We start from the raw sequence: 22,141 nt of genomic DNA, 5'->3' as shown, positions 1-22,141 counted from the left end.
AATGGTACTTTATATTTGCTTCGCTTTCTCCTGGCAATATAATCTTTTGATGTTTTTTTTGTCTTGTGTATATATAAAAATAAAACCAATTCTTCCTATTTCGTTGATATTCCGAATTTACTCAATAGTTTGTTGTTGGTTGACTTAGCCTACCTTAGCCCTACAAAATACAATATCCGTATATGTTTTCTATTTTCCATTTTTACTCCGATCGACTTTCTTTCAATGCGCAAAATAGTAATCCATCCGTAAGTGGGCTTAGTTTCAAATCAGTAGTTATCAATCTCTTGTAATATCCAATCACTGTTGTTCCTTCAAGACTTCCTTGAGTGGAATTAAGTTCAGTAACATTGGTTTGGAGTGAGTTAACATTTCTCTCTCCATCAATTCCATATGCTAGCCTTCCTGAATTTGGCTTCTCTAGTTTACGTAGCATTGAATATGTAAATATGTATATATGTAGATATAGACACACAAATATCACATGTTTTACTCTCAGTTTTAACAAAAAAAATCATAGCTAATCTATTGCCTTGGATTTCCCTCTGTTTCAACAATGAAAATGCGGTGCGTGTCGTCCGCTTGGGGACGCGTTGCTCAGACTATACATGACTTATACAGATAGGATATAAAAATTGTTGAAAAAAAAAAAAGAAAAACCTACGTTAAACATTAATCACACTAGTTCTCTGCTGGACCGTTTGCTTACTACTAGGTGATGCCGCCGATGAGGTAAGAATGATTGCCGTATCGTCCACAGCCACCGCCGTCGAGGAACAGCTTGCGGACGCCTGCAGTAGCGACGACGATGTAGCACTGTTCGAAGCTTTAAAACTTAAAATTTCTTCATCTCCTGATAAAAGAGTATCAGATTCTGAGTCATTAGGTTTGGTTTTTTGTATCATTTTGTATTTTACCTGAAAAGGGTGAATCGCAATTTCAGTTTAATTGTGTCTGTCAAGTATTTTTTGCAGGTGTGGGAATGTTTGAGTAGTCGTTCGATTTACACAAGAATACTTGGACAACTTAATCGTAAAAAAAATAAATTTTCTAGAGGCGATTTACTGCTACAACGGATAACAAACGATAATAATTGTCACGTACAAAGTAAGAGAGGCAAACAAGAGAGGCATAGCTGGAATTTTCATAACTCATTGGTTTTTTGTTGAAAATGTCCTCTTACTTTTTGTAACAGGCTATGTTCCCTTCCGTGGTGATGTGAAGTACCTGTATTGCGCTTTTTCCTGATGTGCCTCATCAGGAAATTGTCCGTAACCCAGAAGATTAGAATCTAAAACATATCAGATACCAGTTATAAGTACATCACTTTTGAATATTAAAATAAACTTACATTGACGAAGAACGGAATAACCAGCATCACCACAGCCAGTTCGATTCGGGGATCCTTGAAGGGTGACAGGACAAAGTTTTTCACATTGTCCCAGATGTCGAGCTGAATGAACAGAGTCGTTATAAGTTTAACGATAGCCATCAGTCCTACGTAGATCCAGGTTTGATAAAGCCACGATTTTGGAGCTCCTACAAAATTTAAAAATATATTTAGTTATGTGAACATTTTCGATCATCAACAGTCTGTTCAGCTCATGTTTGCGACTACTAGAAAATTTTGGTTGTGTCATAACTTAGTCCAGTACTGTCACAATTAATTGTCGTTGACAAAGCATACGTATTATTTTTTAGGCAACAACATTTCCAGCAGATTTAGATTGAACAGGATAAGTAACATGGAGAAGAAGGATAAGTACGGCCTCGTAAGGAGAGAAGTAAGGGCGACGCGCTGAAGGTATACTGTGATCTAGGAGATGTATCAATGACAATCTGGATAAGGAAGGCGTACAGTGATGCGGAGACGGCGGCGATACGAATTTTGACGGCTGCTGCTAACAAGCTGTCGGAGACAGGCAAAGTTAAATTAGAGGGGTCAGTGTGCTCGTTGAAGGTTATCAAACAACTGAAGAGGTGCTTTAAACGCATGGGTTTCGGTCACCAGGCAAGAAACTGCAATGGCCAAGACAGATCACAGATGTGTAGAAGATGCGGTGAGAAGGGTCAAATCACAAGAGAGAGTAAGGTGCCGTTTAGGTGCATGCTCTGCAGATCAGAAGGCGGAAACGACCACATTACAGGAGGCTTGAAGAGACCAGCATTCCAAAACGCGATGGTGGACAGACAACTGTTGTGGCAATCCACAACATGAACAAAGTGTAACGTTGCAATCATTACGGAGCTGTACCGAATACCTCCCGACAACGGTAATTGAATGGCGGAAACAGGCGGGATCACTGCATGGGTAGAAACCGCATTTGGGTGTTTCATTGCCTCAAAATATGATTCATTACCTCAAAATATGAGTGTGAAAAAAATAGTACTCATTGATGAAGGTTTAAATGTCGTGCAAAGAAGTGGTTGCTAGCACGTACGAGGGTTTCGTGATCGCCAAAATCAACGTAATCTTCGCAGTCCGCATCGTGCTCTCTTGCCGTGCGGATCTATTTGCTTTTTGCTGAAGGAAGTGTTACTGCTACCTAAAGCTACAACAAATTTTACCAGCACTTTTCAGTGCTCAATATACCTGCAAATTGTCTACCTTGTTCGACTCTTATTGCTCTTCGATCCTTGTTTGGACCCTACCCGAGGTAATCCTGCTTGGGTATCGATTTGGAAAATTCCTCTTCGATCCTTCAGATTCCTCTAGTAATCTGCTTGGAAGTCGATTTGGATAAAAGTTTTACTGCCGCCATGGCGCAAAAGAAAATCTTGATCCCCTTCTGATGAAATTTATTTGAGCAATCAATTTTATTTGCTCACGAATGATGAGAATGATCCATCGTCCAGGAAAAATTATAGTACACTTTCCCGGCTTAATTCAAAGAAGGAAAAGATTCCCCCTAATGTGATAACCACTTCCGATTTCCATGCTCTTCGCATGGAACTTTAAACTTCGTGAAATTCAAGGTTTTACTGCAAATTGGCCGTCGGGATGAATGCCGTGTATTGGCTGAAACCTTGGATGGATTCAAAAGTCTTCTCAAGTATCTTACTGAGAAGCAGCATAATTTTATTACTTACGATACCAAAACCTCACCCAGTGCCGTAAGTGCCAGGTATGGGGTCACGGAACAAAAAAATGCTACATACCAACTAAATGCATGAATTGTGGTGATTCCTCTCACGCAAAGGACGACTGTGAACAAATTCTACATTCGTACCCGTAGGTACAAACATCAATTGCAACGATTAATTCCCTTTATACTTAGATAAGATTTAGTTTTAGTTTTTAGTTTTAAGATGTCAATTGTTATACTGACAGGCAGGCATGCTTGGCATACACAGTTTTGGTCACGAACTGCTCACTTGCTAATCACTTTGCACAGAGTTGACGAAACATAGTTCTTTTTGAAGCAGTAGATAGAATAGAGTTTAAGCTTGTTATAGATACGTAAAAAAAGTAGATTTTAATTCTAGTAATAAACTGTATTTGTTTTTGCGTTGTAAAAATTAAGTGAGAAATGCTCGCTGCACATCTCGGACTTTAAGAGTAAAAATTCATTGGTGTTGATTCATATGTTAAGATTTATCTACTTTTTGCATATCTATAGTAAGCTATGATCCTAATCTATCAATTACTTTAAAGAAAAACAAATTTCAACAACTGAGTGAAAAGTTATTAACAAATGAGCAGTTGGTGTGTACAACTTTGTATGCCAAGCATGCAGGCAGGTTTAAAAAAACTGTTTAAAATACTGAATTGCCAAGGCAGGAACAATGTAAAAACACTAAGATATATGTCGTAACAATTAAGGCTGGTAAGTTAATGTAGTAGCTGGAGCACCTAGGTTAAAATGTAATGTAATTTATTTTGAATTTGGAACAAAGAGTTTAAAAAAAAACGGAATCTTCGTATGTACTTGCTACGCAACAGATGCTGGATGACCTAGCCGAAGAGCTCATCGGACGAATACCGGTAGTTATCGGAAGAGATTTCAGTGCTTGGGCAGTGTAGTGGGGGAGCAAATGTACTAATGCAATAGGGTCCGCAGGTCGCTTTCCATCTGGTCGATCCACCTTTCCCACTGCGTGCCTATTTGTCTTGTCCCAGTTTGGTCGCTACCAAGAACCATTTTTACTGGGTTGGCTATCGTACGACATTCTTACGACGAGCCCAGCCTACCGTTGTCGCCTTATTTCTGCGGTGTGGACGATGGCTGGTTCTCCCAACACCTGGTGCAATTCGGTGTTCATTCGTCATCTCCACGTACAGTCTTCCATCTGCATTCTACCGTCAGGGTTAGTAACGGTCAGTTTGGTCAGTGACGTTTGACGAAAACAAAAAATAAATTGTCACGGTACAATAATTATCTTTTTCATACATCCTTCGTCAGTGACGAAGAGAGTCCGACAGTTATCACTAAAAAAAAACTATCGCATCTTTTACCTAAAATTCTCTTTCTTCTATCATGCAAGGACCAAAAATAGCTAAAACCGTCGAACGTACATGTCAGCAGACGAATGATAGTACTATGAGTGCTTCTTATTTTCCTTTAGCCTTTCCATTTTCCTAAGCATTGAAGGACCAGTGGTTCGAATCCGATTTCTACCCATTTATAGTTTTTTTTTAACATAATTTATTGCTTCCAACAATCATTATTATTTTTTGTCAAACAGCACGCAACCGCTGACTAAATCGTGCAGTTTTCAATCATCTCCGAGTAATCAACATACCTAAGACAGAGAGCACGTAGTGAGATAGTTTTTTTTCACGACGTAAATAAAAGAAGACTGTGTTCTTACGGAAATTGTCATGCGTTGTTTGGAGTGCGACGAAGATAGTAATACAATATTTCTCATCACCGACATTGCTCTCTCCACATTGATGCAAAACAGCCCCGTTAACCGTACCACGCAACACCTTCCGTTCGAAAACACCAGCAAACTGGAGTCAAGTAACAGCCGATGTCCAGTATAATAGTGGAACGAGGCACTCAGAACCCTCCGTGCAAGTTGTATCAGAACAAAGAAAAGAATTCAGAGAGCCAGAACAGAAGCCGACAGAGAAGAGCGGGAAGTAGTGCTTAGTGTTGCAAGAGCGGCACTGAAATACGATCACGCTGAGAAAGACAAATTGCTTCAAGGAGCTGTGCCATGACACCGATGCCAACCCCTGGGACATGCACACTGAATTGTGATGATGAAAATCAGAGGTCCAATGACGCTCCAAAACGTGCCCTAAGCTGAAAATTATTATTGAGGGACTCTTCTCGGAGTACTACCTAACGACCTTGACACCTACACAATACGGCGAGGCAGAGAAAGACAACGCTGAAGCAATACAAGTATCCAATGAGGATACTCGTAGCAGTGGATGGATGGAATCCCTAGCGTGGCTTTGGAAACGGCGATGCTGGCGACGGATGCTCCATCACCACTCATATTTTGGATTTCGTCATATTTTAAAACTCGGGGGTCACTATCGTGATCTTCCCTTGTCAGAACTCCTTTGAAATACTCACAAGAATTCCATCGGAATAGTTCTCAAAATTTGCATTCAAATCTTTTCAGAAATCCCTTTGATTTCTCCTCCTTGCCTTGGCATTCTATTTTCAACATTTTCCCAGTAACACCTGGTAGATAACCTTATCGTGGTGCGTTACTGTTATTAAGATCTACCATAGAAGCCTAGTCCAAACTACTTCAAACTAGGGGAACAGGATTGTTTTTGTAATCAAAGGAACATATCTTATGGCTTTTACTGTTATACCTTGTTGATAGTGACAAAACTCGACTTTGTCCACCGAGGAAGATCTTGAATCAAGGAAAAAAATAGCTAGGTAGTTATATTTCATCTACGTGATTCCTAATCTTTTATTCGCTGTTCTCTAGTTTGAAGTGGTTAAAACTAGGATTCTGATGCATGGTCATTATCGGTGTTATTGCTTGATTTTGTTGCGAAGGAATCAGTTTTTGACTGACAAAGGAGCGCGCCTTCGGAGGGTGTTCCAACACTCCGAAGGGCATAAAGAGCGGGGCCTTACAATTAGAGTCGGATCCTTGCGATAAGATAAAGACAATAATGACAACTGTATTAAAACCGAATACTTCATCATTTTTCAATAGTGATAGAGTAATACGACATGCACTAAAATAAGTACACGGGGTATACTACAATAGATCAAATAACTGGTAGCAGTGGATTTATGTCCCAAATAGAGGAAATAATTACAACCTTTAGATTCTCTTTAGAATTAAATTGAAATTCTCCTCACATATCCCGAGAATTCTCTTCAACATTTCCTTCGGATTTCTTTGGAAAATTTCCTTCTATTGATATTTAGTATTGCCGTAGAAATCTGTTCATAACTACCTAGGAATTCTTCCTGGAAATTGAAGTTCCTCAGAACTACATTGAAAGCAATCTTTAGTTTTTTCTCTTGAAATTTTCCTCACAATTCTCATGGAAATTATTTCTAGAGTTTCATGAAACTTCTCATCATTCATGATGTTCTGAAAGTTTTGCAAGATACCGTTAATTTTGTTTTTTTTTTTAATCTAGCGGCGGATCGATTCCCAGTTCAGTTGAAGATATTTTTTGGGTTGGAAAGAACACTATAATAAAAGCCGGTATGAAATTCCAGCCGGGCATGCACTCAACTATCGTACAAAATATAAAAAACAAAGACAATATTGACATTTTTTAAGCAATAGCTATTTAGATTAATTCGGGTTTAAATAAACAACTTGCTCAAGATAAGATAAGAAGAGAAAACAACACTGTGCATTGCAAGATACTGACCTCATAATCTAAGCGTAACTGACATGGCATGTATTTGTTTTGCTTTATTATAGAGAGTTTCAGCCTTTGGTTGGTTCGTCTCTTAAAACTTAGGATGATTCAAGTACATGACCATAGGTTGTTTTATGTTTCTGTTAATTATTTTAACTACGTTATTATAGTCACGTAGGTAAAAAAAAGTGCATAATGGCTCAATTTCAGCCATTTGAAAAATGATCGGATTTCATACAAAAACGAGCGTTTAAGGTGTTTTGCTGTGAGATCCTTATTCTCGTAACCACTTCGAAACTTTGACTGCACAAATATCAGCTTATACGATGCGTACCACAATGAAACTATTGTTCCACGTTTGCTGTACTGCAGCATACATGCAGTAGCAATTAACCACTTCATTCGAGCAGTTAAAATGACGTTTACTGCCACTCGAACTTTGAAATAAAACATTATTTTGAGATTTTTTCTTCTAGAACCACGAGAAAAGTAGCCAAAATTTATGCGTTTCATAAAAAAATAGAAATTAATTGGTCCAGTTTTGTGAAATAGCTGGTAGAAAGTCACGCCAAAACTGCTTGACAAAGTGGTCAATTTTAGGTTAAATGGGGCATTATTTTTCCGAGATCTGTGTAGGCCAGCGCCAGTGGTGTAGTGGTAAGCGTGACTGCTTTGTCACCCAATGAGTCTAGGTTCAATCCCAGCCGAGGTCGGTAGGATTTTTCTGAGGCATACAAATCTCTGGTCACACGTCTTCCTTCGGAAGGGAAGTAAAGCCGTTGGTCCCTACCCATGTGTGTTACGAATGGGTGCGATATCCTACGCAGGTGTGGAAGCTGCCTTCCTACACATTCGATTGCCATCAATAGATGTCCGTCGGTGATTGACACTAAATTGGGGAACAGAATAGTGGAAGTGGATGTATAGCCTACATGTGGTGGCCATTTGTGGACTTTTTTCACCCTTTTTACGATAGATAATAGGTAAAGGAACAGACGGAGACGTGATTTTTCCTATATGCTGCTGTCAAATAAAACATTGAAACTACCTAGTAAACGTACATTTTGAAAGCAGACATAATAGTAGACGTGTGCTCACACTCCTTTTCTCGATTTTGTTTTAACATCGACACGTAATTATCAATAAGCGAACAAAGGTAGTTATATTTGTCTAGCTATAATTAAACATCCCAACTTAGGTATCGAAATAAAATCTTCTATAGACGAAATCAATCATCGATGGTTGAATTCAAATTTGATAATTGAATGCGCATGCGTCTGCGACGAGTCATACCAAAAGGCAAAATTGAAACCAAACAACAGTGTATAAGTAAACGCTTTATACTAAACAGTAAACAGCTGACAAAGCACGAGATAAGTTGCGCACTGATAAAAATATGCAAACACACGATAAAAGCAACTCTTTAGCGCTTATCTATTAATAACTTACCATACTCGCCAAAGTTGATAGCATCCCATTTCTTCTTCCGCGCCAAATACTGACAGGTTTTAATCCCGATATAAATGATAAATAAGCCGATCGTGGAATCCAGTAGAAAGTTAATAATATACCTGAAATTAATGTTGCGGAGACCAACTTGTTTTTTTTTCGGAAATTTTTGTGTGGGCAATAACTTACCAGGTACAAGGATCCCCCTGGAAAAGTGGGGCCAGATAAACGTTTGTCATGTGAATCACCATGGCACCGATGCCTTGCTTCGATGTATCGTACCACCACGTTTCCCATGATCGCCTATTGTAGAGTGGCTCGCAGAACCTTTTTCCTGAAAGATAGAAGATAGATACCTCAATTTTAGTACTAAAGCATAGGACATTTAGAAATGGAACAAAGACAATTTCGGGTATTTCAGATTTACATACACAAATTTAAGAACAAATTGAAATTAAAAGTTGGATTTTACAAAACATATATATACATACAAGTTTAAATCAATTCTGACTATTTTATGCTGTGGATCGAACACCTATGCATGGGAAGGAGAGGGTTAAGTCACGGTATTACCAAGCCGGAAGCGGCGTATTCGATTCCCGATCCGGCCTAGACAATCTTTTGCGTTAGACAATTTTCTCGACTTCCCTGGACATAGCCTAAACAACCAACATGCATGTACATACAAGATTTTATGATATGCAAACATATATAGGGTAAAGTAGGTCATCTACATGATTTACTTTTTTATGTTTGTTTCTCAACATGCTGGTTTGAAAAAGCAAATCATCACTGCAACCCCAACATTGAACCTGTTGATATTCACTAACAAATAAATTAATAAATGTACCCATCTTTCCCCGTGACCCATCTTGCCCCACCTTACCCTATCTATAAAGAAATCGAACAGTGAACCACAGTCCAAAACGTTCACCATTTTTATTCTTTTTGAATTCACTAACTGCTCAATAATGAAAAAGGTGTGTATTAGTTTTACTTTATCATTTGCACAAATAAATACAATAGGGTCGAGGCTTTGTCACATTCTCCTCCATTTATAATTGCTTAGGGTAAATAAATGTGTTTTAGACATTTGTGAATGATTACATGGGTTTGGTACGTGACTAGAGCTTTTGCTACGCTCACTCGAATTTTCGCTCCACTATGAGCAATTTCATATCAAATCAAAAGGCCATAACATATCAAAAGGCCGATAATCGAAAATCATCTTCAAGAAAAACACTATCATGCCCTGAAATAAAATTACTCCCACACTTTAAAATTTATTCTCGGATTAAGATTTTGTTTTGAAGATTACATAAGAAAAATTTCAATATTTTGAGGCAAGGAACTTGGACTACGACAAAATTGTAGGACTCTGACCCTTCCAAAGCATTGGCATTAGGATGAGTAGAGCAGAAATGTAGAGGAATTCTAGGAATAATTATAAAAGGATTGCTGGGGAGATTTTCAATGGAATTTGACTTGAAATTTCAGGGTAGTTCTGAATATACTATTATGGGGATGAAGAATAGAATTCTAGGCAGCTGTAAAACAAATCGGAAGAAATTTCAAGGAGCATTCAAATTGAATTAGGAAGAGGATTCAAAGTGAATTGATCGTAAAGCAAACTTAACTGTCATAATACCGATCTTGCAAAATGCGTGTCGATTCTGTGACACAGCACGAGTGTCATGTTGTCGAAAAGCAAGTTTGTTTGTTTGAATCTAATTCTTGGAATAGTTCGAAAAATTCTTTGCAGAATTTTAAGAGAATTCATAAGAAATTTTAAGGCCCTGCGCTTCGGTCAGAGAGCGTATAGGGCGTCGTTGTGCCAATTTGGTCGTGGCACATTTCGAGTATGAGAGAGTGATTGCATTTAGATTAAAAGTGCCTGAGAAAAATGCAAGTACTTTCGCGGATTACCCGAAGTTGCGATAGTGAATGTATGATCACAGACAATCAGACATAACATGCTTAAGATGTTCATCTGAATCGCTTTTAACGACCAATTTAAATGTTTATTAGTTGATAGTATCGCCACTTATGGCGCACAAAATCAATTTCCTTGCATTTTACATCTGTTGAGTGTATTGCCCATCACAGTGTGTACGACAGATGGCGGTAGGGTTTACAATGAGAAATATTCTTGAAACTGATCCCTTTCGTATTTCTTTCATTCTCTTTTCGCACACGGAGCGCTCGGTGGACCAACGACTTTGGACGTGAGCCTCGTCCCAGATCAGCATGGCAATTCAGTGACAGATGGTGGACATGAAACCGACCACACCAACCAGCGAGGAAGGAGTCAACATCGAACAAGGAACGGAAATTAGTGCGGATTTATCTCCCTCAGAAAACAAGAAAACCCCGGAAAAGGCGGAATCATGTTAGAACCAACCAAGGACGATCTACGGAATGAAATTGCCGGTGAAGCACGGAATGAAATACGAAGTGTTAGAGAAGAAGTCCAAGGGATTCCAAAGGAAGCAATTAACGCCGGCGGAAGAGCAAAATATGGTGAGAGTTGTCCAACTTATTGTTTACAAGTTAAATGTCAAAATTAAACTAAATACATGCTAGGATTGAAAAGAATATTTTCCGAAGTGTGTATGTACACTGATGTCTTTTTTTCACGGTCACGGGTTTTTTTACGCGGTTTTTTTTTACACGATTTTTCGCGATTTACACGGTACGTTTTTAACGATTTCTCGACAACGATACACCCAATCGACTAGATTCCAATAACATTATCCGTTTCAAGCTATATGTAATCGAATGGCATACTTAAAAAAAATCACAATGTTTGGTGTAAATACAGAAATTTTTAAAATATGTCTATATGCTATAATTACAAATGGCATCAAAATACGATTTTTTTAAAATATTTGAGCATGCGAAAAAATGCGGTTTTTTTTTACACGGTACGTATCCCCCGTGTAATAAAAGACCTGACTGTATAACCAATATCCATTTGATAACGGTGATGCATACATGCGGGGATTATTGTGAGTGAAAGTAACCTCAGAATGGGCGGGACTCTCCAGACATTCTGAAATGGGTTGCTGGATCTGCAATAGAGCTATCAATGTAGAGTAAATTTCAAGTCTTTTTTTCTGGAGCGTTTATGGAGAATGTATGTATTCTCGATATTGGATAAAGTCATGAGATTTTTGAAGGGAATCTTGAAAGTAAAAGTAATTCGGCTGACATTTTAAAATCATTCGAAGAATATCCTTGAGAAATTTGCAAAATATTCTGTGATAAGTTCCAAAGAAATAAATCAGTTTAGCGTACAGAAATTCAAGATCCAGGATGAGCATGAGCATGAGCAGGAGCATTGTCGACCATACATTTCAGTAGTTGCTACTCCGTGATTGATCAGATTTAGCTAAATTTGCACAAAGAACCATATGAATGAGGTTTGGGATTAGCAATCCATTCTCAGTGTGCAAAATCCGGTGAATCCTTATTTTTGAGGTCAATAACGGCGCCGACCACGTCTTTATGTCACGGGAAGGACGATGTTGTTAGTAAGAAGGGTTAATTAGATCTGGATTCACATTGGAAAGTGATGCGATTTTTTAAAGCCTGATAAGCAAATGACGCGACCCCACGGTTAGCTAAATGCAAGAAATTGCGTCGTCTCAAAGGTCGTTCTGGAACATATATATTCAATTCAGAGAGAATATCTGGGGCGTCAATATCGTTGGTCAACACCTTAGCCACGAATACAGCTTGCATAGTCGATATTCTTTGTTCCAGGGTATCAATTCCCAGCAGCACACAGCGATGTTCATATGGAAGAAGATTCAGTGTGTCGTGCCAGGGTAAGTGTCGGAGGGCTAAGCGCACAACATTTTTCATTACATTTTTTTCAATACGGATGAAGGAATCCCATCAGGACCAGGTGAAACTGATTTTTTTTTTAACTTAGAGCATTTTGGACGTGCTCCTCGGTGATTTGAAAAATATCAAGTTCAAAGCTGTGAAACGGAGTATTACTGAGGGCAGCGTCGATCTGCGTTTGCGTGGTCAAATTCGAGAAGGCATTCTTGAAGTGATCGGCAAATAGCTCATACTAGACACTGAACTAGCAGAACGCCCATCAAAGTACATGGATGTTGGTAATCCATCTTCCTTACGTTTAGTACGAACAAACGACCAGAAATTTTTCGGATGCACACGCAAGTTCATTTGCGTTTGATCAATGTACCGAGCATACAGAATTCGATTGTACCGAGCATACTTGTTACTAGCAAGCACAAAGCGATGCTTCAACTGTTGAGACCTATTGCGACTATACTTCCGAAGCGCAGATCGGCGCTTCAATTGGCGAACACGGGCTTCAAAAACTTTTGCTCCACCTTCATATTTTGTTTGGTTTATTTATGGTTTGTTTTATCCTGGATAGCTTTTATCTCTTAAAAAATTCCAAAGAATTGGTAGAAATCAACACAACAAAGAAATACTTCTTAAAATAATTCCACGTATTGGTTTAGAAATTCCTAGCTTAAGGTTTTATTGCGTTCCAATAGTTTTGTAATTTTGTAAATGAATTATTAACATCGGAAATTTTTCACCGTTAAGTTATTTTAATATTTGATAGTTTTATTGATTTTTACCATTTTTTTTTTAAATTTTAAGAGAGATGATAGCTGTGCAAAGCTGAATAAAAGTGAAATTAACCCTTTGTTTGTACAAAATTAAAAAAACTTACATTGTTTGTACCCTGGGGTTAATTTAACCCAAACTCAAATTACCGTATCGCCACGATGTTTCAATGGGTTTTTGAAATTTCAAATGTTTTGCAAAGTAAATTAAATTAAAACTATTCATTGTAAAAATGTACGCATGAAATGGGATACTTCGATGATAGAGATGTTTATACCACGAGATCATCACCATGTACGAATTACTTCCTTCAGCAAACATGTTCAGGAATACAAGATACCACTTTTTTGTTTGAATAGCGTTATCTTATAGTATGATTATGATGTGATGATAATTGTCTACCACTCATTGTAGCACGGAAACTAAGTCCGATAGCAGTGGGCTCTCCTCACTACATATTTGATTTGATCAAGTTGAATAATCTCTTATTGTCCTCAACATGTCACTGTATGAAGGGTTAAACACGGGTTGGATGGATCGATTGAGAAAGTCACATATACGCCTCCACGAAAAAGTAAAGAATCAATCTTCTTCCAGCAGCAATTGGTCAAAAAATAAGCCGTCAATGAGTATGGAGCAGAGCTCGCCCTGCTCCGAGCACAGCACACTTTGATCTCAGTTAGTGTTAACTTACAGTGCACTAAATTTACTTTGCAAAACTATTAAAATTAAGGAAATCCTTTGAGACATAGCTAGCTAAGATGCAACATTTTTTTTAGTCTCATTAACCCTTTCCTTCCCAGAAGGTTTTTCATTATTTTGAGATGCAAAAAAAATAACCGTGCCGGTGGTGTAGTGGTAAGCGTGATTACCTCTCATCCCAGCAGGCCTGGGTTCAATCCCAGTCGGCGCCGCCGGGATGTTCTGAGGCATAACATATCTGATCACGCCTTCCTTCGGATGGGAAGTAAAGCCGTTGGTCCCCGGTTCATGGGTTGATGGGTCGATAGGTAGGGTCCAGGTGTGGAAGCTGCCTTCCTGGCACGTCGGTAGCATTGGTGCTCAGCACGGAAAAACAAGATCGATGGAAACCAAAGGAAAAAAAAAGATGCAAAAATGTGTTTCTTTTAAAAAGTGCTAGAATAAAAAATGTTCCATACAGTTTGAAATTATTGAATCAAAAAAAAAAAAAGTTTTTGTTTAAAATCAATAGCATTGGTTTTGGGTTTTTCAATGGTAGCTTAGCTCAAGAATACCGTATGCGTGATAATGTTTGCACCATCGTACAAATAAGGTTCCCGTTTCACCTGTGCATACAATGCCTTGGTTTTCTTTGCATGCACGTAACCTATAGCTCATACCGTAGTAGGCTGTGTATAAAAGAAAATGATTTACTTAGTTTGACAGTTGCACCATGACGAAGTGGCAGCGTATTCGTGATTTCTCGCGTCACTTTTCAAATAGACCAATGTAACATATCCACCATTTTGAGAAAACCGAAGTTGAAGTTCGACAGATTATTATTTTAACTGTTTAAAAACAATACATTTTGCAATACTATTTTTAATGTAGTCAGTGTATAATAACGTTGAAAATTCAGAAGAAACGGTAAAATCACAATTTTACTTTGAATTTCATGCTACAACATAGAAAAAACCACATAGGACTTTTTGACAAGTCGAGTTGTACATCGGACATGTTACATTGGACGATTTTTCTCAATGACATAATCAATCAGTGTTACATTGGACGTTTTGTCTGCATTATACTAGATTCCCTTTCACAGATTTCAGAGTATAGTACCTAACTTTAGATTGGAAAGCTGGATACCCATCATTTCAAACTGTACATTGGACGATTTTTGATCAATGATTATTTTAAATAAATGAAAGTAAATTTGAATGGATGTTTTTGTATCACATACAATGATAGAAGAGCAATAGTTTGTATCGCTTAACTCGATTTGTTTACATTTGTTACATTGGTCTATTTGAAAAGTGACGCGAGATTTGTCCCACGCGCAAATGTCGCAAAAAGACATTTCAATCGCCGTGGGAGTGTCCCGATGGACCGTCAAAAGGGTTTTAGACCGAGAAAAGAAAGGACAACTATCCGCGAAGGTGGCCACAGGTCGTCCGAGGTCAGCTCGGGTTCCGAGGGTTATCGCTGCTATCAAAAGGAAGATTCGGGTGAATCCAGCGCGTTCAATAAGGAAAATGGCAAATGAACACGGGATCAGTGACTTTACGGCACGGAAGATCGTAAAGGAAGATTACGGGGCGAAGTCGAGGGCACGGAAAAAAACTCACATGATTGCCAACCGCATCCGGGAGCTACGAGTCGAACGATGCAAGAAAATTTTGAACTTCCTTAAGCGAAAAAATCCGGTAATCCTGTTCACCGACGAGAGCATGTTTACCGTCGATAAAAGAACGTGTATCTGACCAAGTATCCTGCTAGCGTTATGGTGCTTGGATTGGTGGTATCCGATGGCAAAAAAAAAATGGACCCGGTGTTCATTCCAGTAGGCGACAAGGTCAACACGGAGGTCTACATCGGGATTTTAAGTAAGTATGTTCTTCCGTGGATCAAAGAACAGTACGGTCCGAAGCCAAATGTTGTATTTCAACAAGATGGGGCTCCGTTCCACACCTCGAACCGCACTCAGAAGTGGTTGCAGGAACATCTTCCGTTCTGGGCGAAGGATATGTGGCCGCCATCCAGCCCCGATCTTAACCCGCTGGATTACTCAATATGGCGCGTCATGAAGGCCAAGGCCTGTTCTAAACGCCACCCGAGTACAGCCTCAGACAAACACCCGTACCTGGAATGGATCCAGACTACATTATTAGAACCTGCCGTGCATTCCGGAAGCGTGTGAAGGCCGTAATTGCAGCAAGTGGAAACTCGATCGATGATTAACATAGTTTAAGATTCTGAGAAATATCCCCCCTTTAAATAAATAAAAAAACTCAAAAACGAAATTTTTGAGAATTTTTTAAATTTTGACATTGCTCAATGATGCAAACATTATCACACATACGGTACATATGGACCAGAATAATGAGCACATTTTAATGATAGATTCTCAAACATGAGACTGCCCGAAAAATTGTGTTCACTTGTGCTACCATGGAAAGGAGAGGGTTAACACTTTTGGGTCATTCGCGACTTGTCCGGGCATGATATTTGAGCTCGTGATTTTGGAGGTTTAGATGTTAATCACTACGCCAGGGTTGTCTCCAATTGAGAGTTTTCGATGCCTGTGCCATTTTTGCATTCGTATAATTGTGTGGCAACTTGCAACTGATTCAGGACGCGATTTGAAATTTTTTGAGCACTGTGGAGTGAAAATATTTAATTTGTCTAGTGGGCACCATGAGGAGCAAGGGAGTCCCGGATAAAATCGTCAACCTGATCGAAGTGTAGTACGAGGCTTTCACGCGCAAAGCCCCGCTTAATGCAGCTTTGTCCTATTCGGGTAGTTGCTGCACACCTAATCTAGCTCGGTAAAATCTCCAACGGCTATTACTTCGGCATTTACTTTTGCTGATATCTCTGTAAAATGTTGTTTGTTAGCTGAGTCTCGGCAATTGTTTGACTGAAAATTAATAAATTGCAGAATTACTCGGCTGTTGGAATCTCGACGAAATTTTTTAAGTGTGTGGAGTGAGAAAAGGATGTATACTATTATCACCGCGGCCGTTTCTCATCGTAATCGAGATCATGAACCGTGGAGGCACCATATTTGACGCAGTTATTTATTTCAATGTTTATTAAAAAAAATCAACACTCGATGAATTTCTTTGAAATTTTGCGTGCCAGTATTTGAAATATCTAATAGGAAAAAAACATAACACTGGACGAACTTTTTAAAACATGTTGAGAAAATATGACTTGATATCGTACGTCGTGCCTAGTAATGACGAACTAATTTACCTAAAGGGTGTACCGTTTAAAATCCGCACACACAAAATTCATTCTCAAAATATTATTGGGATTTTATCCGATTATCACCAAATTTTCAGGGAGTAAAAAGACACAATTAAAGTTAGTTTTGGCATCATTAATTTAACTTATTTCGCCCTCATATCCGAATGCGCGAACCTTGGCCTTAACCCTAGCTATAAGGTTCTGCACGACCTCAGAATCGACAGTTTTTTGCATATTAACCCATGCTTTCTTCATTTCTTCTACATTCTTCACCTCTTTAGGTCGTTTTAGAAGGTGCTCCTTCATAATGGCCCAGTATTTTTTTATTGGGCGCAGTTCTGGAGTGTTTGGGGTGTTCAGATCTTTCGGCACTTCATGTAGTGGCATGATGCCAAATCCAGCCAGAAGATCGTCGGGCCGTCGTGAGCCTTCAGGAAAGGGAGAAGCCGCTTTTGGAGACACTCGTCCAAATACACCTGTCCATTTATGGTGCTTGCGATAACGAAAGGTGTACTCCGCTTTCTGCAAGTACAAGCCGCTTTGACAAATTAAAAACTTCTTGGCGAACTTCGATATCTTCTGTGTCCGCAGGTTCTCGGGAACATCACACAAATCCTTGGCAGTCACATACAGGTTTCCTAGAATCTGGTTGAAGTCCGCATTCACATATGTCTCGTCATCCATTACGTAGCAGTGTGGTTTCGTTAACTTCTGGTCGTACAACTTCCGGGCACGACGTTTTGCGACCGTATTCTGTTTCTCGTCACGGTTTGGGGACTTCTGAACCTTAAACGTACGTAGTCCAGCTCGAGTTTTGGTATTTTGCACGAAAGTATTGCTCACATGCAACTTTTTAGTCACATCTCGAACTGAGGTGTTCGGTTTCGGTTTAAAGGCCCCAACCACGCGTTTGTGATCGTTCTCGTTGACCTGACGGCTTTTTTTTCCAGATCTTCGCTTCCTATCTACATTCAGACGTTCTTCGAACCGTTTTATGATACCATACACCGTGGAATTCGCGATTCCTAATTTTTTTTTCCGATGGCACGATGCGACATATCTTTATTCTCAATGAGCCCTTTGCCCCATTGCACCAGTTTCAGGGTGAACCAACCAAAATGCAAAGTATCAAAATCAGTGTGCGGTAGATACTTTATATCGGTGCCAACATTTCATTGGGGCGAAACTGTTTTTTATAAACAATGACTTTAACCGCTGATTTCTCGTGAATAAAAACGCACTCCTGCAAATTAACGATGCAAGCTAGTGGAGGAAATATTCCTCTATTTGTTGTAGTCGTTACTTTGCATGTTTCAGCTATTATTCGCAAGAAGTGGAGGTTAAAGTCATTGTTTTTAAAAACAATTTCGCCCTTTCGAAATGTTATAATGTTGGCTTATGGATCTAAGATTGGGCCCATGGCTAAAAATCTACTATTAATCAATTTTATCTAGATCAACGCGTCATTGGGACGGTACTAATGGATATTTTGGTCGCTATTAAAAATTTAGTCGATTGCTGAATTTATGTATGGGCCCAAATTAGGCGCATTTAGGCCGACATTACATCCATTTCCCCTATATATCAAAATATCAAATGAAAGGTTATTAAAAATACTTAAAAAAATATATAAAAAGTTTTGAAAATTGGAGTTTTGTATAGAAGAACTTTGATTGTATTTTTTTATGGTTTTTATAGCTTGTAGACAATGGGCGTAACACGTTTTTATATTTTTCTTTGAAAATTTAGGCTTTTTTTACACAACATATCAAAAAATCAGCAATGTATTTTTCTTCGTTTTTGAGCTAACAATTTTTTGAAATTATCATGTTTAAAATTTTGCTCATTACTCCAATACGACTTGACCTAGGGACACGCAATAACATTTAACTCCAACGCAGGCAACGGCTGTAATTAAATTAATTCCATTAACTACTGCTTTAATTACATTAATTACACAATGTAGAACATTAACTACTTTTTAATCTATATCATAACAATTAAGACTGGTAAGTTACTGTAGTAACTGGAGCACCTGGGTTAAAATGAAATGTAATTTATTTTGAATTTGAAACAAATAAAGAGTTGAAAAAAAAAACTACTTTTTAACTCTATTAATTACAGTTGAAATTTCGTAATTACATTTTCAATACTTTTAATTACATTAATTACGGATAGATAATTTTAATAACCGTCAGTACTACTTCAAAACGCATTAATTACTTTAAGTACTTTTGATTTCATTTTAACTTCAACGCACCGGTTCTTTATATTGTGTGCCTCTCGGACTAGACTACCTTGCGTCTCCATTGGTACTTGTATAAAACATTAAGACTTGGCAAGCAAGCTTTTTTCGATATATTTAAGGAAAATTTATTTATGGAGCTACGTCTGTTTGTCTGTGATTGAATGTCATGCACCTAGAAATTATAAATTCTGATAATTACAATAAAATTCATCCTCTCACCCCAGCAGGCCTGGGTTCAATCCCAGTCGGCGCCGCCGGGATGTTCTGAGGCATAACATCTCTGATCACGCCTTCCTTCGGATGGGAAGTAAAGCCGTTGGTCCCCGGTTCATGAGTTGATGGGTCGATAGGTAGGGTCCAGGTGTGGGAGCTGCCTTCCTGGCACGTCGGTAGCATTGGTGCTCAGCACGGAAAACAAGATCGACGGAAAAAACAAACCAAATGAAAAAAAAAAAAAAAAATAAAATTCATGAAAAAAATAAGCAGGCAAAAGTTTTTTTTTGTATCATCCTTCACACTTAATCTAGCTCGGTAAAATCTCCAACAGCCGATTACTTCGGCATTTACTATGCTGATATTTTTGCAAAATATGTTTGTTAGTTGATATCTAAGCAAAATGTTATTTGTTAGCTGAGTCTCGGCAATTATTTTACAGAATCTCAGCAAAATAATTTGCAGAACTACTCGGCTGTTGAAATCTCGGCGAATAAATTTAAGTGTGTTCGCTATCATTTGGAGAGTGAGTCCCCAGGATTCCAGGCAAAGTGTTAGTTTGGACCACCCTATTTTTAATCTTGATCAAATTAAAATCATGCTGAACATTGCATTATGTCCAAAGTAATATTGACAGATTCTCTTTGTCGACCTTCTTTTTGTATCCCCACGGCCAATTAAAGACATTCCCCGGTGTTTTGTCCGCTCACAGATCGATAAAAGAAATTTTTATCTGGCATCTAATACGACAAATACAACAAGAAACAGTTATGTGCTAATTTATTAACGAAAGAGAAAGTCAACGAAGAGAATCGATCAATGTTACTTAGGACCTAATGTAATGTTCAGCTTGAACTATGTATTTTATTTTTGCACATCGCATCGGTTCGTTTGGGACTTCTTCAAGGACTCTACATAATACATTCTTACTAATTTGAATTTGGTGGGAGCTAAATTTAGGATCATAAACTTTGAACAACAGGAACTCTGATAGCTAAACGTTCCACACAGAACTTAACTGGACGACAAAACTGTAACTGTTGGTAAAATCACTTTAAATAATTATGAAAATACAAAATACTAAGAATATAATCCAAAGTAGAAGATGAAAACACAGATTTTATCAAGAAAACCTTACTCACAGTATTATCAACTCCGGGTCAATAGATCCGTAACACCTTCTTTGTCACTCACACAGTTAACACTCGAGGTAGATTAAATAATTCCAATATCGTTAAATTCAAACATCCGTCTTGAAATTTTTATGATAACTACCTATTGGAATACACTGAATTTGTGCGTCATCTCTGATAGCTTAATTAATGCTAATTGAATGTAGCACTTAAGGGACTATTTTGAAGATACGTTGGCGAAATGTGTAACAGGTTTAGAAGCAGCTAATCGGAAATGTCAATAGAGAAGTACCTGCCTGACTTTTTTTTACTTAAATGATCTTTATTTCTTATAGGTATTTGTTTGAATTGCAAGTGACACAGAATGTGTCTTTTCAACTTTAGCTTTTATACTATTTTTAATTATTATTTATAGTTCCTAGTTTGTGGCACCTGCCTGAATCTAGGCATGGATTTTGCAAGCACTGTCCCGAACTGGGCCACTGTCGCATCCACATATGTACTAATTAGGTATGTATTGGCCATCCAACTTACCGATCAGACACGTGAAGGCCAACGTGGCCAGGATGCCCTGCAGGAACCAACCGAAAAAGTCGGTCAATGCATCCTTGCTGCAGTGCAGAGTGGACCATTCCGTACTGCTATCGTCAAGCGTCGTATTCATCGGTGGTGTGTTGCGTTGGATCGGTTTTGATTGTGAATGCTTATGAATTGCTTATTATGTATGCGCCGTGCCGTGCCTTGTGTGTATATAGTTAGATAATTTTACTCAACACAGTTTCAGAGTTGTACACTATTTTGCTTCCTCCTCACTCTTCTTCTACAACGTCGACGACGACTATATCGGCTTACGGACTGGTACCTAGACAGACACGCAAATGGATAATAATGATCTACTGACCGAAGAAGTAACCTAGAGGCGAGACTATTCTAGCAATATTCGCTGTTTTTCTCCCGGGCACTGAATGGCAGGTAGTAACTTCTTGCAAAATATGCTCATCTAATATGGCAAACTTGTGAAACGCGTTAATATTCGTCTGTGTATCACTCTTCTGTACTGCACTATTCGATCTGGACGATCTTTTACTGTCTTCTCTCCTTGCCTCTCCCTCCGGACCTGGGACATCAATGACGTCTTACGAAGTAGCAGACGTCACACTCGTCGTCGTATCTCATCAAGAGTAGCCACTTCTGAATCTTTTTCGTTTTCTTGGTACCGCTGCGAGAATACCACACTCCGAACAATCTTCATTTTTCCTGAACTATGATTCCCAGAACAAGGAACATTGGTTTCGCTAGATGCAGGACTTCATTATCCAATAACAAAACAAAATGTATTCTGAAGAATTTCACTACGATTTCATTACGATTACGAATTTCATTACTCGCGAAAATACTTCTATGATGTGCTTCTTTATTGATGAACTTGCACTGATGATGTCGTTCGTTGTTCAGTTTTTGAAGGAATCATGAGAGAGTGACATTCTCGGACAGGTGTCAAGATAAATAGGTGTGGAATTGGTCCCTTTGCTTGTGACCGAAACTGATAATCGATATTTTTGCTGCAGAGGCCACTTTCAAATCAAAATTGAAATTAGACAGAGCGCAAGGAAATTTGGCTGTTATGGTAACCGGAACAACACCCGGTAGAAAGGCAAGCATGACAACGAGGGCAAACACATCGTGTTTTCGACATTTATATTGATAATTGAAGTTCAATTTATTTTATTTTATTATTATCGAAGTGCG

General features: G+C 38.5%; 1 protein-coding gene across 2 annotated transcripts; it reads right to left on the bottom strand.

Moving 5' to 3' along the window:
• Window positions 1-21,812, bottom strand: LOC135701772 (store-operated calcium entry regulator STIMATE-like). 2 transcript variants are annotated; one of them, XM_065222705.1, is made up of 6 exons: window positions 20,927-21,812; window positions 8,441-8,585; window positions 8,252-8,373; window positions 1,352-1,539; window positions 1,184-1,291; window positions 1-917 (listed from the first exon to the last, which is right to left on the bottom strand). In XM_065222705.1, the coding sequence occupies exons 1-6, from the start codon at window positions 21,054-21,056 to the stop codon at window positions 666-668; spliced, it is 945 nt and encodes a 314-aa protein (XP_065078777.1). In that variant the 5' UTR covers window positions 21,057-21,812; the 3' UTR covers window positions 1-665. The 2 variants fall into 2 exon arrangements, with proteins under 2 accessions (XP_065078777.1, XP_065078778.1); XM_065222706.1 differs by having other exon boundaries at window positions 1-853; window positions 1,228-1,291.
• Between the last annotated feature and the right edge of the window lie 329 nt (window positions 21,813-22,141).

The sequence above is a fragment of the Ochlerotatus camptorhynchus genome, unplaced genomic scaffold (genome assembly GCF_037179485.1).
Source record: "Ochlerotatus camptorhynchus isolate MF236.1 unplaced genomic scaffold, CSIRO-AGI_Acam_v1.1 ptg000176l, whole genome shotgun sequence".
NCBI classification, from domain to species: domain Eukaryota; kingdom Metazoa; phylum Arthropoda; class Insecta; order Diptera; family Culicidae; genus Ochlerotatus; species Ochlerotatus camptorhynchus.
This window is presented reverse-complemented; position numbering and strand designations above follow the sequence as displayed.